Here is a 17,601-nt window from a genome sequence, read left to right as displayed (position 1 = left end):
TGCTGGTATTCATATTTGGGGAGTGCCGGTATTGAGTCTCATAATCTTGCGATCCGTGCAAGAGACAAAGGACAAAGACATAAAGACAGACGATGGATTCGGGAGTTGAATGGCTTTGTCTACGCGGCTGGTCCAGGGATATGTGCCTCCAGGTTACGTTGCCGAACAATAGGATAGGTTAACCTAACCTACTCACCCACTTTGGGCTTGATTGAACCTATGAAACTACTCTGCTGTGCAACCTGGACGCACCCATCCCCATGCAGCTCTACGCTGTCCTCCAGTGACCATTAACATGGAGGATGTCCCCAGTAGACCAGCATCCATTCCGAGGAATGATTGCTGGTGTATCATAGGGACTTTCAGCCTAGTTATTCCGGAGCGAGGGGTACGCTTCCCGGACTTACCCGCCCAAATATGAATTGATAAATCAAGATGTTGGAAAGACACATTTAATATTCGGGGTACTAATACATTTTAACTATACACAAGCACTGCACAAACTTATAAGATTGTTTTTACAATTGGAACCAACAAAATGGGTAATAAAAACACTGTACTTACATATTCTGCATTCACCTTACCACACATGGGCCTTGTTGCACTTGTCACTCCAACTATAAATGGGGAGATTTTCTGTGAATTTACACGAAAAATATAGCGGTATCTTAAGACATATGGGTATTGTCTTGCAAATGAACGGTTTCAGGGAGCTATATCACAAAGGATGTGCCGATTAATTATGGATGTCTTTGGATACAAAGCATCATGGTTTCCTGGAGGCTCATTGTCCTCACCATGTGCTTTTGAGAATTTCAGAATTTTCATGGATATTGGTTCCATGCACTTTAAGACACTTCCAGTGCTGTAATTCGTTCATATTATGCACTACAGGACTATTCCTAAGCCCTTATTGGATATTTCACACACTGGTGACTCCATTGTCCTCTCTCCACTGGCCTACTCTGGCCCAAAACTTGGAGCGATGTTAACTGTACCAACTGTTAGCAAGAAGTGAAATCAAGATGGCTTCCTCACATGTTAAAAGCTATCACAGACTCATTGTCTGGTAGCCACGCCCATGAGGCCATCTGATTGGTCCACAGCACCTTGGGTTACTTGCCTTCATCAAGTACCTTGAGAAGCCCAATAGATGGCAGTCTAGTCAGGGCTAGTTCCACTGACTCTCACCAGATGGCTCTGGTGCTGTGAGACCGATTGTCTTTTGTCCAAAAACATCGATTTTTTGATGTTTTTGTGGTTTGTTTGCACATATAATTGTGACTTGGAGTTATTTTCAGGGAAAGCAAGTTATTTTGTGCTTGCACAAATATTATCCTGAAAATATCTGTATTAATAAAAAATTTGCATGAAAAGTAACATGTGCTCTCTGAATTCTACCTATCAACAAAAGGGATGTATTTTTGATAACCAATGAATTTTGGTCTGGGGCTTATTATTTACTTAATATTTTGATGTTTTATCATACTTTTACTAATTAGGCCTAATTTCTGTTAATCTTAACATATCTGGGAATGTCTATTCCTATTAATTTTACCTGAATTGAATTGGCCTTGTACTTTGGTTGGAGTGGAGTGCTGCCTGTATGTATTGGGGATGTATACCCAACCTTTGGTTGGTTATAACACCTGGGTGGTGGGACTTCCACCTATGGGTTTTCAGGTACACCCTTATTTTTCTGTCAGGGTTTCAACTCCCTTAGCCTTTCTGGATCTCTCCAGGCCCACAAGGCAGTGGGGACAAACACTTTTATGGCAGTGTTTATTCGCCATGACACAAAGCTGTCGATGGGTATCTGTGGTATTTGGTCAGTACATCCATGCCTTGCTGCCTCGGTCCAGTTTTCCCCTTAATTGCAGCTTCCCCTCATATCTGAGGGAGGTTTCACTATTTGCCACCTGTGACCCATCCAGTAGCTGAGGCTTGCACTGGAGAGCCAATAAGAGCTTACAATGCACAAGGAGTGGGAATAAGGCCAAAGGGGAGACCAAGATATTGGTGGAAAGAGGAGGTAGCAGAGAATGTTTGGAGAAGAGAACAAGATTGGAACACTGTGGAAAGAGAGGAGTGGTGGAAGACCAGGAAAAAATGGAGAGGCTTTACGTCTATGCCGACCCAGCCAGAGGCAGGAAACTGCGAAGGATGATGATGATTATTGAATATAGTTCAAATTTTAAACAATTTATTGGAGCATTTGCCATTTTCCAGCGAAAGTTTGTCAGGTTTACTCCTTTTCCAGAACAGATATGGTACAGAAAATTTATAGACAACAGCAAATGCAAATCACATGCTTTGGAGGAAATTCTAAACACTTCTTCTTATTTTAGTGTTTTAACAAAAAAAAATCTTTTTTTTAGTTGAAAGAATCAGCATACAGCTTTGTGAAGCGATATTTTAGTTATTTTACATAACTTTTAATAGTTGTTACTAATTCAAGTGAAGGTACAGTAGATAGCAGTGCCTTCAACATATTTTCACCAGCTTTTTTTCTCTATTTTCCTAGATTGCCCCCCCCCCCCAAAATAATCACTAACTCTTTTATCACTGATTATCAGTCAAAATTTTTCAAAATGTTATTACCATTTGTGTACTTTGGGAGATTTTTAGCATCATTTGACAAAAGACTGTCCTGTGCCATGTACTTGAAAGTATATTTTTATTTGCTATATATTTATAAACAGCACATTGTTTTTATAATTGGCAATGTTTCACAAATTTCTCATTTATGTCAGCACACCGAATTAAGTTGGAAGGAAAAAGCATGCAAATGAGAAGTTAATAATGACGGGCTGCTATCTTGTTCAATTATTTCGTTCAAAGTAATCATATTATGTAAAATTTGCAATTCATACTTAGTTTTCAGGATTGTGGTAATAGATGAACAAGTAGTGCATGAAAATCTAATAGAATAAGCATATCTTTCACTCTGGAATATGTGGCAATGTGTGATTGTTTTCTTTGCAGTGCCTGTACAAAACACAGGGTACGAGGAGAAGACAGTGGCCTCCGTCGAAGGAGGAGATCATGTGCACCATTAACCGAAGGCCAATCTATGCCAGGTTCCATTTCATGGACGGTCAGTATCACGCAGTGGAATTCCACCCCTCGGCTACTGCCAGGGATGTCATGGAGCTTGTGAAAACGAAGATTGGATTGCGGGAGACAGCCAAGGGTAAGACATTTCTCTAGTTATTTCTTAGAAAAGCTTTCATTCCATCTTGGTTTGTATGGCTGATGATCATTGTCTGTAAATTGTGGTAAATACAAATATCTGAAATATTCTTGGACTAATTAAATAAGTACTCTGCTGCAGTTTAGAAGATATATATATTGTAAAATTGCTGATAAATTTGTTAGTCTGATACTCCTATAAACAGTTTGCAATTCAAGATACAATTGTCATTCTATTGATGTTCATATCAACATAAAGAGAGATTCTATATGGTGGCAAGCCCAGAGCAATATAACTGCAAGAAGTGGAGTATTATTTTTTTCAGCTATAATCAATGCTACATACCTAGGTATATTTTATCTTCTATTGATGTATAAGACAAATAAATTTTTATACCAAAGTAGTTATTTATACAATATGTTAGTAATATCATGATAACCACATGTAGGATCAGAAAAACTGTTATGAAATGTGAATGGAAAGAGGTAATTGATAGTAACAGCATGGATAGAAAGAGGATGGGGCCAGTCATTTGTAACGACTCTCAAAATAATATGCATAACATTTTAATCAGAAACTTACTTTTCTGCAAATACATGTAGCATAATTTTTGTTGCCTGACCCTGTGGCCGAGTGGTTAGCACATCACGCTGCGACACCAAGGGTCCCGGGTTCGAATCCTGGTCAGGCTTGGTTGTTTGTGAATGTCCATTCATCATTTCATCACTCATCCCCATCTTCACAAATTAGCCAAGAGGCACAAAACGCGAAGTAAAATAAACTAAACCAATTTTTTTTTTTATTTGATTTGGTTTATTTTACTTCGCGTTTTGTGCCTCTTGGCTAATTTGCGAAGATGGGGATGAGTGATGAAAAGATGAAATTGATGAAAGGACATTCACAAACAACCAAGCCCGACCGGGATTCGAACCCGGGACCCTTGGCGTCGCAGCGCGATGTGCTAACCACTCGGCCACAGGGTCGGGCAAACTAAACCAATCAATCAATCAATCATAATTTTTGTTATTCGATAAAAATTCAATGATTCATATATTTGACATTAATTTCATTGCCAGGACACTTGTTTTTATGTCGATTATTCCGATCTTAACTACAGGTAAGATACGTAATGAATATGCGCTGTTATATCTCTATTCTTATACAGTCTTTTTATCTATTCGTATAATAATAATATAATATTAATGTATGTATTGTAATTAGTATTAATTTAATTTAATATAATTATTTTAATTTAAACATTATTATTATTATTATTCCTGAGACACTTGGTTCAGACCTCTCCCCCCCCCCCCCGAAACATATTTCTAGATACGTGCCTGTGGTGTGCACTTTTTGATGTAAATGTATTTTTTACTCCATGATGTAACAACTCTTGAGTGTTCAGGCCTGTGATTTTACTCAATACTAGAGGTGAGCTGATACTGATAGATGTATCAGTATTGTTTGATACCAGTGGTATCCAGTGGAATATATTCACCAATACTGGTCGATACTTTTCCAGTATGTGAGTACTTCACAGGGTACACAAAAAATGCATGCAGCATTTTCTAATTAGTCTAATTGTCTTGGCAGTTATGTAAAATTCAGAATTTTCCATTTTTTTTGGTACCAATCTTGTGTGAAAAATTGGATTTTGCAATTATTAATTCCAATGTAATGAATATTTTAATGCAAAACTCGGGCACATAGTATACACATTCGTGTTGATACTAATCAATATTTTAAATAACTTTGTCATAGTTTTTGTACATTGGTATTGGTGTATATGTATTAGTTCAACATGGTTTCAGTTCAGCCCTACTCAAGACTGTATTTGGTTCAGAAGGCCAATTTCTAATAGCACTAATGAATAACTAACAAACTTTAGCAAAGCAAATAAATAAATATGCACATTTTCCCACTTTCTTCAGGGTATGCCATATACGAAGTGCTGGGCAGCACAGAGAGAAGCTTAATGCCGGATGAGAAAGTGGCCGACGTGATGTCGAAGTGGGAACGCTACAGGACAAAAGCCCTGGGAGCACAGAGCAGCGCTGCGAAGGCTGCACGGAGACACCACCACCTGTTCTTGTTCAAGAAGCACCTGTTCCTCGATCAGTACATAGACCTTGAAGACCCCGTAGAGAAGGAATTGCTCTATCATCAAGTGCTGCACTGCCTGCGAGCAGACCGCTTCCCCGTCACAGATCAGGAAGCTGTAAGTGCCTTCTCTGTGAGTTTGTTACTTTCTTTTAAAACCAAGCATTTTTTGCCAGCTGCGTAGGTGTTTTGAGTGTTAGCATGCAACCGTAGTTCAACATCTCCTGCCGTCTTGATCTCTCTAATACACTGTGGTGTGGGGAAAGCACCTCTACTGTCGTCTTCAGGTGATCTATTTCGTTTTCTTTCATGTACTTTTCCCTTGATGGGGATTTGAACTTAGATTATTTGGAGTGCTGATCCTGTGTGATGATAACCATTTAATATGTGTAACTTGCTATTGTGTTTTTTGAGTGTAACAATATTTGCTTCAGCTCTACATTAGTATAGCTTATTAGATATTGAGCTAGTATTAGGGAAGCCGCTGCTTTAAATTTTCTCTTCACGATTTGATCCTTTTATAGCACTGTTACATTGTTCTTCCACAGACACACTTGCAGATGCACACACTCTTCCCCCTTTCTACCTCTCCCTCTTTCTCTCTCTAAATCTCTGACCCTCCCTCTTTTTAGCTCTCTGTGACTCACCCTCTTTCTTTCCATCTCTGACTCTCTCTCTCTCTAATTTCCATCTCTCTGACTCCCTCTTTCTTTCAGTCTCTCTCTGACTCTCCCCTCTTTCTTTCCATCTCTCTGACTCTCCCCTCTTTCTTTCCATCTCTCTGACTCTCCCCTCTTTCTTTCCGTCCCTCTTTCTTTCCATCTCTCGGACCCTCCCCTCCTTCTTTCAGTCTCTCTGACTCTCGCCTCTTTCTTTCAGTCTCTCTGACTATCCCCTCTTTCTTTCCGTCTCTCAGACCCTCCCCTCTTTCTTTCCAACTCTCGGACCCTCCCCTCTTTCTTTCCATCCCTCTGACTCTCCCCTCTTCTTTCTTTCCTTCTCTGACTCTCCCCTCTTCTTTCTTTCCTTCTCTCTGACCCTCCCCTCTTCTTTCTTTCCATCTCTCTGACTCTCCCCTCTTTCTTTCAGTCTTTCTGACTCTCCCCTTTTCTTTCAGTCTTTCTGACTCTCCCCTCTTTCTTTCAGTCTTTCTGACTCTCCCCTCTTTCTTTCCATCTCTCGGACCCTCCCAACTTTCTTTCAGTCTTTCGGACCCTCCCCTCTTTCTTTCAGTCTCTCTGACTCTCCCCTCTTTCTTTCCGTCTCTCTGACCCTCCCCTCTTTCTTTCCGTCTCTCAGACCCTCCTCTCTTTCTTTCCATCTCTCAGACCCTCCCCTCTTTCTTTCCATCCCTGACCCTCCCCTCATCTTTCTTTCCATCTCTGACCCTCACCTCTTCTTTCTTTCCGTCTCTCTGACCCTCCCCTCTTCTTCCTTTCCGTCTCTCTGACTCTCCCCTCTTTCTTTCAGTCTTTCTGACTCTCCCCTCTTTCTTTCAGTCTTTCTGACTCTCCCCTCTTGCTTTCCGTCTCTCGGACCCTCCCAACTTTCTTTCAGTCTTTCGGAACCTCCCCTCTTTCTTTCAGTCTCTCTGACTCTCGCCTCTTTCTTTCAGTCTCTCTGACTATCCCCTCTTTCTTTCAGTCTCTCAGACCCTCCCCTCTTTCTTTCCGTCTCTCGGACCCTCCCCTCTTTCTTTCCATCCCTCTGACTCTCCCCTCTTCTTTCTTTCCATATCTGGCCGTCCCCTCTTCTTTCTTTCCATATCTCTGACCCTCCCCTCTTCTTTCTTTCCGTCTCTCTAATTCTCCCCTCTTTCTTTCAGTCTTTCCGACTCTCCCCTCTTTCTTTCAGTCTTTCCGACTCTCCACTCTTGCTTTCTGTCTCTCGGACCCTCCCAACTTTCTTTCAGTCTTTCGGACCCTCCCCTCTTTCTTTCAGTCTCTCTGACTCTCGCCTCTTTCTTTCAGTCTCTCTGACTATCCCCTCTTTCTTTCCGTCTCTCGGACCCTCCCCTCTTTCTTTCCATCCCTCTGACTCTCCCCTCTTCTTTCTTTCCATCCCTGACCCTCCCCTCTTCTTTCTTTCCGTCTCTCTGACCCTCCCCTCTTCTTTCTTTCCATCTCTCTGACTCTCCCCTCTTTCTTTCAGTCTTTCTGACTCTCCCCTCTTTCTTTCCATCTCTCGGACCCTCCCCTCTTTCTTTCCATCCCTCTGACTCTCCCCTCTTCTTTCTTTCCATCTCTGACTCTCCCCTCTTTCTTTCAGTCTTTCTGACTTTCCCCTCTTTCTTTCAGTCTCTCTGACTATCCCCTCTTTCTTTCCGTCTCTCAGACCCTCCCCTCTTTCTTTCCAACTCTCTGACCTTCCCCTCTTCTTTCTTTCCGTCTCTCTGACTCTCCCCTCTTTCTTTCAGTCTTTCTGACTCTCCCCTCTTTCTTTCAGTCTTTCTGACTCTCCCCTCTTGCTTTCCGTCTCTCGGACCCTCCCAACTTTCTTTCAGTCTTTCGGACCCTCCCCTCTTTCTTTCAGTCTCTCTGACTCTCCCCTCTTTCTTTCAGTCTCTCTGACTATCCCCTCTTTCTTTCAGTCTCTCAGACCCTCCCCTCTTTCTTTCCGTCTCTCGGACCCTCCCCTCTTTCTTTCCATCCCTCTGACTCTCCCCTCTTCTTTCTTTCCATATCTGACCGTCCCCTCTTCTTTCTTTCCGTCTCTCTGACCTTCCCCTCTTCTTTCTTTCCGTCTCTCTAATTCTCCCCTCTTTCTTTCAGTCTTTCTGACTCTCCCCTCTTTCTTTCAGTCTTTCGGACCCTCCCCTCTTTCTTTCCGTCTCTCGGACCCTCCCCTCTTTCTTTCAATCTCTCGGACCCTCCCCTCTTTCTTTCCATCCCTCTGACTCTCCCCTCTTCTTTCTTTCCATCTCTGACCCTCCCCTCTTATTTCTTTCCGTCTCTCTGACCCTCCCCTCTTCTTTCTTTCCGTCTCTCTGACTCTCCCCTCTTTCTTTCAGTCTTTCTGACTCTCCCCTCTTTCTTTCCGTCTCTTGGACCCTCCCAACTTTCTTTCAGTCTTTCGGACGCTCCCCTCTTTCTTTCAGTCTTTCTGACTCTCCCCTCTTTCTTTCAGTCTTTCTGACTCTCCCCTCTTGCTTTCCGTCTCTCGGACCCTCCAAACTTTCTTTCAGTCTTTCGGACCCTCCCCTCTTTCTTTCAGTCTCTCTGACTCTCGCCTCTTTCTTTCAGTCTCTCTGACTATCCCCTCTTTCTTTCCGTCTCTCAGACCCTCCCCTCTTTCTTTCCGTCTCTCGGACCCTCCCCTCTTTCTTTCCATCCCTCTGACTCTCCCCTCTTCTTTCTTTCCATCTCTGACCCTCCCCTCTTCTTTCTTTCCGTCTCTCTGATTCTCCCCTCTTTCTTTCAGTCTTTCTGACTCTCCCCTCTTTCTTTCAGTCTCTCGGACCCTCCCAACTTTCTTTCAGTCTTTCGGACCCTCCCCTCTTTCTTTCAGTCTCTTTGACTCTCCCCTCTTTATTTCAGTCTTTCTGACTCTCCCCTCTTGCTTTCCGTCTCTCGGACCCTCCCAACTTTCTTTCAGTCTTTCGGACCCTCCCCTCTTTCTTTCAGTCTCTCTGACTCTCGCCTCTTTCTTTCAGTCTCTCTGACTATCCCCTCTTTCTTTCCGTCTCTCAGACCCTCCCCTCTTTCTTTCCGTCTGTCGGACCCTCCCCTCTTTCTTTCCATCCCTCTGACTCTCCCCTCTTCTTTCTTTCCATCTCTGACCCTCCCCTCGTCTTTCTTTCCATCTCTCTGACCCTCCCCTCTTCTTTCTTTCCGTCTCTCTGATTCTCCCCTCTTTCTTTGAGTCTTTCTGACTCTCCCCTCTTTCTTTGAGTCTTTCTGACTCTCCCCTCTTTCTTTCCGTCTCTCGGACCCTCCCAACTTTCTTTCAGTCTTTCGGACCCTCCCCTCTTTCTTTCAGTCTCTCTGACTCTCCCCTCTTTCTTTCAGTCTCTCTGACTATCCCCTCTTTCTTTCCGTCTCTCGAACCCTCCCCTCTTTCTTTCCGTCTCTCTGACTCTCCCTCTTTCTTCCCCCCTCTCTCTCTCTGTCTCTCTCTGACACACACACTTCCCCCTGATGATGAGAGATACACATTTCATGTGTGTTCTCCTACCTTAGACCTACAACCTTTCATATTCACGTCTATATCTTGAGTGTAGGCCTCATACCAGGGCTTATATTCATTGCTCTTTCCTACATTAACACTACATACCACTGCCATTAAATTCCTAGTGGCACTATTGTGTTCTGCCATCTGTCTAGCAACACATATTTGTAGCTTGCTTTTAACGTAGCATGTCTGGAAGTAGAGCGATTAAAAATTTTGAGGAAGAAATGAAAAAACAGTTTTATAATATTGCTTGGCCTTTCATAACTGTATACATTTGGCTGCTTATAATGTAGAGCTTAACACAAAGTAATCGTCATTTTAACTAGGTTAGGTGCCAGAACTTTGCTGTATGTAATCTGTCTCTCCCTGATTTATTGGAAGATAATTTGAACATTATTTCTTATGATACAAAATGAAGAAATATTTCTTATTTAGGTAGAAGATGCGAATAATTTAAAAAAATATTTTTCCATGTTGATTGATCAACAAGATAAGTTTCAAATTGGCATTATGCACTGATAAATCAACAATGTGACAAGACTCATACCTGAACATTCAATAAAATAATATACATATTTTATTTTACACTAATTCAATTTTAGTTCCCATATTTTTGAAAAGAAATATTTTTTTCCTGAAATATTTTTGTGCTATAAGGGAAATATATTTTTAACTCATGTTGTCTTGAATTCACAAAAAATATCTGGGAAGCCTGGATATGGGTATGTGAAGACCAGATAATATAAGGCATTGTGGATATTAGGGGCAAGCTCTCAAAATACAATTTGCAGGAATCAGCAGTTTTCCAAATGTCTGTTCTATTCTAAAACATTTTTCAAAACTGCTAAAGAGATAGGTTTGGATGTTAACAAAGAGAAAACTAAATATATGCTTACAGGCCGAAACCAAGTGTTAGGTAATAATCAAAATCTAATTATTGATAACAACTCGTTTGAACCAGTTTCCAAATTCAAATACTTAGGAGTAATATTAACAAATGAAAATTAAATTAAAGAGGAAATAAAAAGTAGGCTTAATTCAGGAAATGCATGTTACTTCCCTCTTCATAAACTTTTGTCTTCTCGTCTAATATCTAAGATACTAAAAGTTAAAATATACAAAACAGTAATTTTGCCTGTAGTATTATATGGGTGTGAAACTTGGTCCCTTACATTGAAAGAGGAACATAAATTGAGAGTATTTGAAAATAAGATCCTTAGGAAAATATTTGGACTTAAAAGGGATGAGGAGACAGGTGAGTGGAGAAGGTTACATAATTTGTATTCATGTCCAGATATTATTAGAATAATTAAATCAAGAAGACTTAGGTGGGCAGGCCATGTGGCACGAATGGGAGAGGAAAGAGGAGTTCACAGGATTCTTGTTGAGAAACCGGATGGTAAGAGACCTGCAGGAAGGCCAAGACGAAGATGGAGGGACAACGTTGAGATGGACCTAAAGGAAATCAGTAGGGATGGAAAAGAGTATATAGATCTTGCTCAAGATAGGGAAAGATGGAAGGCCTGTGTTGCTGCAGCCATGAACCTTCGGGTTTAAGAAGGCTAGAGAGTTAGTTAGTTAGTTGTCCTCTTCTAAAGCAAATTTGTCAGAATATTAGAGGCGAGGTAGATTCCTGTTGGATGTTGCACTTGTTCCTACAGTCTTCAATATATATATGATACGACAATAAAAAAAATCGACATTTGTCAAGTTCATACTTAATATTCGCAATACCTCATATCATATGTATCTTTTGAGATGCTAGGTTGTAAATATATTGGTCAGTATTTGTCAGGTATTTTTTGTATTTTGGTTAGTTAAGTCAGTAATTTTGACCCTTAGGCAATTTTCCATCGGCATGCTTGTTATTAAACAGAACGCAAGTCTTTCATTTTTCTAATGACTACAATCTAATGAATGTTGCAAAGAAAGAGACATAGTCCTCATTAGCAGTGTATTAGTAATCTACTATGAATTTCTCTAGAAAAGACATAATACTTTTTCAGGTAATGCTGTGTGCACTACAAGCACAGCTGGAACTGGGAGACTGCAATGATGTGGCCCTGGATTATCGGCAAATCTCTGGTCACTGCCTACCACCTCGAATAGCATCCAATGTTTCCGCCGAAAGCATCGCAATGCACCATAGGAGTCTGCAAGGGTTGACACCAACAGAAGCCAAGAAAGCCTTCCTCAATCTCATTCAAAGCTGGCCACTGCACAGGGCCACCATATTTGACGTTACAGTAAGTGCTTTGTACTATTTTATCCCATTTGTTGTTTGTGTCAACCTCCGTGGCGAAGTCGTTAACACAGCATCCTACAATGCCAGGGGTCTCAGGTTCTGGGCATGAGTGTCTCTTCATCAGTTTCATCATATTATCACTCATCTTCATCTTTGTGTTTAGCGAAAAGTGACAGAAAAGTGTGTTCACCAACTCTCCCATATTTCCTGTATTAGAACTGATTTTTTTGGATCCTACTGTATTGACATTCTGTTTCTCATGTATGTATTTTTCATTAACAATCAACATTGTTAAATTTCAACTCATTCCGAGATTGGCGAGCTATACAAAACTTCAAGTCGACTGAATTATCTTGCATGTTTAACCTTTCGCGGGCAGAAGTGATGTCATATCTTCCAGTAGTTGATTGATGCGTAGTTCTGCAGTGGACGATACATACGGGTTAGGGCTAAAACACATGCAAATTTGTGAATTGTTATTCTCTATTGTGATCTGTATATTATATAAAATGTAAATTAATTCTTTTGTTTAATATTATCCATTCCATAAACATTAGCTGGAGTGATAGCATGCTGCTAAAAATGCAAAAAATTTGTTGCGACTAAAACTCCTGTAATCTCCCGTAAATTCAATGCCGAACGTTGGTAACCCAACAGAAAAGCTAAGTAAAATAAATCAAATCAAATCTTGGTGTTCATTAGTTTTTGCATGGTATTTTTGTCGAAAAATATGTATATATAAGGGGTGGAATGTGGTCAGCAATGTCATTAAAATCTGCTTTTCCATCGTGTTTTTTTTTAATAAATCAGAATTTTTTGTATTTCTGACCGCAATTTGTGATTTGTTTTTGTTATTGCATTTTCAGATAAATTTTTGTGGTAAAATGTCAATTTTTTTCAGTTGAATTAGTCAGCATTTCTGAAGCAGTGGCTGAAATTGCTGAAAATTTATATATTCTGGTTTGAGAGCCATATTTTATTCTCTGCTTCCTACTGTCATTTGCCATGTTACGTTACCAAGTCACCTTTGTTTCGAGTTCATTAATCTAGATTGTTTCTCAGTGAGAAATTATAACGTGTAATATAGTAATGAGATATTGTCTTACCTTCATAAAAAATATTAGTTAGTGTTCAAAACTGGCTAAGGGCATGCCATGTAATACATTTTTGTTATTGAATTCTCAGTTTAGCTTTTAAAATGCTAACTTATCAATAGATTGTAATTAAATTGGTCAGTTAAGTTGGTAATTCTGAAGAGTTTCCACCCCTGTACCCCCATGGGTATGACTCATTGCAATCAACTCAAAAGCCTTCTTGGTCATGCATCATATTTCGTCTTCTGTCATAAGCATGGAATGCTTTTGCAGTTAGGTTAGGCTTCTTATGTTAAATATCTTAGCATAATTACACTACATTTAGCTGTAACTACGAAAGTATTTAGCCTGACATCAGAAGACTAAATATGGCACTTGACCAACAAAGTTTTTGAGTTGGTTGCAATAAGTGAGATCGTAAACCTATCTGAGTTGTAGAAGCCTCTTGTTTGGTTATATTATATCCAGAAAATAGAATGTGGTTTGTTGGCTGCGAGTTGTGCTAATACAGACTTTATTTTTTCCAGCAATCTTTCACATCAAATTGGCCTCGTGTTCTGTGGTTAGCTGTAGACCAAGATGGCTTGCATCTTCTAGAGCATCGGTCACGAAACGCCCTCTGTAGCTACGAGTACGAGAGCATATTGAGCTACAGTCCAGCCCTAAATTGTGTGATGATCATCACTGGAAGCGAAAAGAAACAGAGCAAAGTCATTCTTACTACCTCACAGGTAGGAGACTATGCAATTAGTGTGTGTGTGATTGAAGTTTAAATTGAGAATGAAGCTAAGGCTGTGTTAAAGAGATGTTTTTAAGGTGCTTAAGAATCATTATATGTAGGACTAAAATAAAATAGGGTGAAAATGAAAAAGAAATTATGAATATGTTATTAAAACTACTTGTATCTCACAGAGTAAGACAGATAGTTACTTTACCAGGTGCAACTGATGAAGTGACCAAAGGTCATGATTCGATACTATTCACAATGCAAGAATGTACCTCCCGATGGTGCACTGGTAGCATTGTTGCCTTGTAATCAAGGGGTCCCGGGTTCAATACCCGGTGGAGGCACATAGTGGTTCGGATCCCACTTTAAACTGTAGGTCCAGTCCCGATTAGCCTTACTGTGCATAAAGTTGACTTAAAACCACAAATCAACCAACAATGCAAGAATGTATTATTCATAAGGGAAATTAATGTAACAATTTGTCGTAGGTTGAGAGGAATACTTATGCTCCTCGCATACATTGTGTGCGGATAAGTTTTCCAATAGAGGTCCATCCGAATGCTGCAGTTAAAGGCAAAGTTTTGAGTTGTTATTGGTATTCTTTAGGGCTGAGCCATACTGATACCGATGTATCGGTTGGAATTCATCTACTGATACCAGCCAATACTATTCTGGCATATAGGTCTTTCAGGGGGTCCACAAAAATGCTGCGCAACACTTTCATGGAGTCTAATTATCCTAGAAATTATGCAAAATTCAAACTTTATTTTAATTTTGCACCAATTTTGCATGAAAAACTGTATTTTGCAATTACATAACATCTATTTGTAATATCATTATGTAATTCTTAAATATTTTTAAAGAAAAACTTGGTAAAGTGATGCATATAAGAATACACATATTCACACACCAATATTGATCAATATTTTGAACAAATTTTAATTATTGCAGTTTCAAGTATCTGTATCGGTGGAAATCGGTAAGAGTATTGGTATTGGTTCAAGGTGGTATTGGCTCAGCCCTAGTATTCTTGTCCTGGTTCGCTCTTCAATGTGTCTTGTTCAGTTCAATACAGTTTCTGCATTAAATACTACATTTTCTTTCACAATATCAATATCAGATCATGACTTTTTGCTCACCCTGTACAAGCAATAATACTGTGCTGTGTTTTATTAATCAATTCAAAATACGCCGTGTCCCAAAATGATTATCGGAGTTTCAAGTAGTTGGTATATTGCAACTGACGAAGGTGAATGTTTATATTGTACATGTACGATAAGAACGCCTGTGAAAGTTTGTTACCCTGTGCACTTATCATCTGCTTCTCATCAGTCACTGCAGTGTAGGTGTATTACAATATGGTGACTCTCATGCAGAAGTCCTTTTGTCCCTGAATTTGCAAGTTGTGGTTCTTTGTTCTTGTGGGGATACATGAAAGGTAGTGTACGTACCACCGCTATCTGCCAACTTGAGAAACAGGATTGTTGCAGCTGTCCAATCTATCACGCCAGACATGCTGACCTGCGTTTGGGAAGAATTAGACTACCGGATGGATGTGTGCCATGTCACGAAATGTGTTCACATTGAACATTTATACACTACACTATGTAAACATGTTGAGTTCTTGTTGTTCACTCCCATATAAGCTTTGTCCTTGTATCCCACATATAAAGGATATGAAACGACTACGAAACCTCGATAATCATTTTGGGACTGTAAGGTGTAATTTTGATCCTAAATGATGCAAAACTGTTTTCTTCCAGGCATTCCAAATAGCCAATCTGATCCGAGAGTACACAGAAGTATTGCAATCCCCACACGAGGTGAGACGAAGAGAATGCAACAAGATTATTATTTCGAACAACAGGCCAGTGAGTATTCTGCACAAACCAGCACCTTTACTAAAACATGCTGAAGATTCATCGAGCTAAGGCTTCAGTTGTGTCGTAGAGAACAAGGTGATCAATGTGTGCTGGAACAAGTTAGAAAAGACCGTTTCGAGACTGACTAGTCATTTTTGTTTATCTTCTAGTATTAAGTAAGCCGGTACTCCTATGATTATAGGATGCGAGTTTCGAAGGGAAAGCCAAATTGGTGTGTTTGGATGGGAGGGAAGACGAATGATGCAGGCTGTGCCTTTAGGTAGGCTTGGTGAGTTTTGAAAAAGAAAAAAGAAAAGAATTGGTGGGTAAATACGGTACATGCTTTGCTGGTTTTTCTTGTGCTGAATATAAAAGACCATTTTATTGAGGCGAGAGACTTAATGCTTATGTTCGGTGTGATGCTATGGACTGTTTTTTTAGCTGTGCATTTTTTGGTTTGTATATACATATAAATAAGATTTTAAAAAGTTATGTATATATACATAAATATATGAATGCATTTTTTAAAAAATAAATAAAATGAAGTTTTATGTATTATCAAAATATACATGTAAAATCACCTACAGTATGACATGACTGCCATGACATTTATTAGCAAGTTTTTCTCCAAATACTCTAGTTATTTTGTCTGACCCATGCAGTATTACTGTATTGCCATGTCATTACTAATCTAAATACGTCACATTGATTAAGAGTATTCTAGAGAAATGAGCATGTTTTGCGTTAACAGACTTCGTTCACTTCTATTTGTAATGATTCTTTCTTTTGAGAAATGTTTCTCCAATCATTTCTTGACATGCCCCCTTTCTATATTTTATTTATTTATTAGGCCATTGTGCCTCACGAGATGTTATTAAAGTGTACATATTTTACTGCCCCAAAGTGTACATTGAATACATCAGATACGATGAAGATACGCTACGTGTAAATAACCTAACAAAATCGGGTGAAATCTGGACTAGCTGAGTTGGAAGAGTAATAGCATGTTATGTCAGTCCTGGTTGGGCTTACATTTTTCCAAAAGCAAAAAGCAAATTTCATCCTCGAAAATACTAAACTTGTCATTCAAAAAACAGCATAGCTTTGTACACTTCCAATTACGATGCATGTATGCACAATTTTCCCACTTCAGATTGATTATCATACCATGATTTCAAATAGTAAAGACGATTTGAGAGAGCACAGTTTGAGGATTATTCACAATATTTTCTGGGAACGCTGCTTTACTGTTGTTCTCTGCGAGAGTCTTATTGAGCATAGCTTTTCTGTCTCACTTGTCTAATCATGATAATAAGGATGAACGTTGATTATGTGCAACTAATTAAGAGGCACAAAACAAATTAACAGCCATGCCAGGACGGCATCTGCAATCTTCAGTTGAGGCTGTGTGTGCTATGAGAGAGAGGGGTTGACATGTATGACGTACATTTGGCAGACGAGTATTAATTTATTTAGGCTCTCTGAGAGCTGCTGTCACTTGTGATAAATTTCACTTTGATTTCCAATGAGAACCTCAACATTTTGGTGTTGCCAGCATCATGGAGCAGCTACTTCAAAAGAAGTACATACTGTGATACTGATTTCACGTTCCCAGATTATGCATTTTACATTTCTTGTCCCAGTGAAGCAGTCGTAAAATATTCCCAGTCCTGCATTATAAGTTCTTTATACAATCCCCTGAACATAGAATCAAGGTTCCCCAGTAATGGAACTCAATGTTTCACTTTGAATCATCTCAATGAAAGACCTGCTTAGCAAGTATTTAACCTGAAACAGTTATTGCACTGTACAATTTTCAATTTTCACATATACAGATGTTAAATTTAGACAGCAACAGAAGTATATACCTTTGATTACCAGCCACCATCTTTTTTTACATCATTATACGATGGTCATCCAGAAAATAAAGACCGTTTGGTTATACAAAATGAAAAACACAATATTTATTGGTAAAAACAATTCTGTTACATTACTGAAGTTTCCTTCACTTCTCTACGTAATCACCTCCTACATTTAAACATTTGTCGTATCTGGGCACGAGCTTCAGAATTCCCATGTTATACTCTTCTGCCGTCAGTTCATTAACCCAGGTGCTCACTGCATTCTCCAACTCTTCATCACTTCCAAAACGTTTACCGCCAAGAAACTCTTTCAGCTTAGGGAAAAGGTGGAAATCGTACGAGCAAGGT

The 17,601-nt window shown here is 39.6% G+C and overlaps 1 protein-coding gene across 3 annotated transcripts in view; it reads left to right on the top strand.

The window, feature by feature from the left end:
- The window catches only part of Myo81F (unconventional myosin 81F), a 333,460-nt gene extending 316,127 nt beyond the window's left edge, over window positions 1-17,333 (top strand). For 2 of the 3 annotated variants that reach the window (XM_083137796.1, XM_083137797.1), the window contains exons 31-35: window positions 2,986-3,193; window positions 5,125-5,426; window positions 11,470-11,709; window positions 13,330-13,533; window positions 15,293-17,333. In XM_083137796.1, the coding sequence (XP_082993922.1) occupies window positions 2,986-3,193; window positions 5,125-5,426; window positions 11,470-11,709; window positions 13,330-13,533; window positions 15,293-15,460 (1,122 nt within the window). In that variant the 3' untranslated portion in view covers window positions 15,461-17,333. The remainder of the gene's footprint in view (window positions 1-2,985; window positions 3,194-5,124; window positions 5,427-11,469; window positions 11,710-13,329; window positions 13,534-15,292) is intronic. The other variant, XM_083137798.1, reaches the window with a different exon arrangement.
- The last annotated feature ends 268 nt before the right edge of the window (window positions 17,334-17,601 follow it).

Source organism: Lepisma saccharinum, chromosome 16, assembly GCF_977018435.1.
Source record: "Lepisma saccharinum chromosome 16, izLepSacc3.1, whole genome shotgun sequence".
NCBI classification, from domain to species: domain Eukaryota; kingdom Metazoa; phylum Arthropoda; class Insecta; order Zygentoma; family Lepismatidae; genus Lepisma; species Lepisma saccharinum.
Note: the sequence above shows the minus strand (reverse complement) of the source record. Positions and strands in the feature narration are given on the sequence as shown.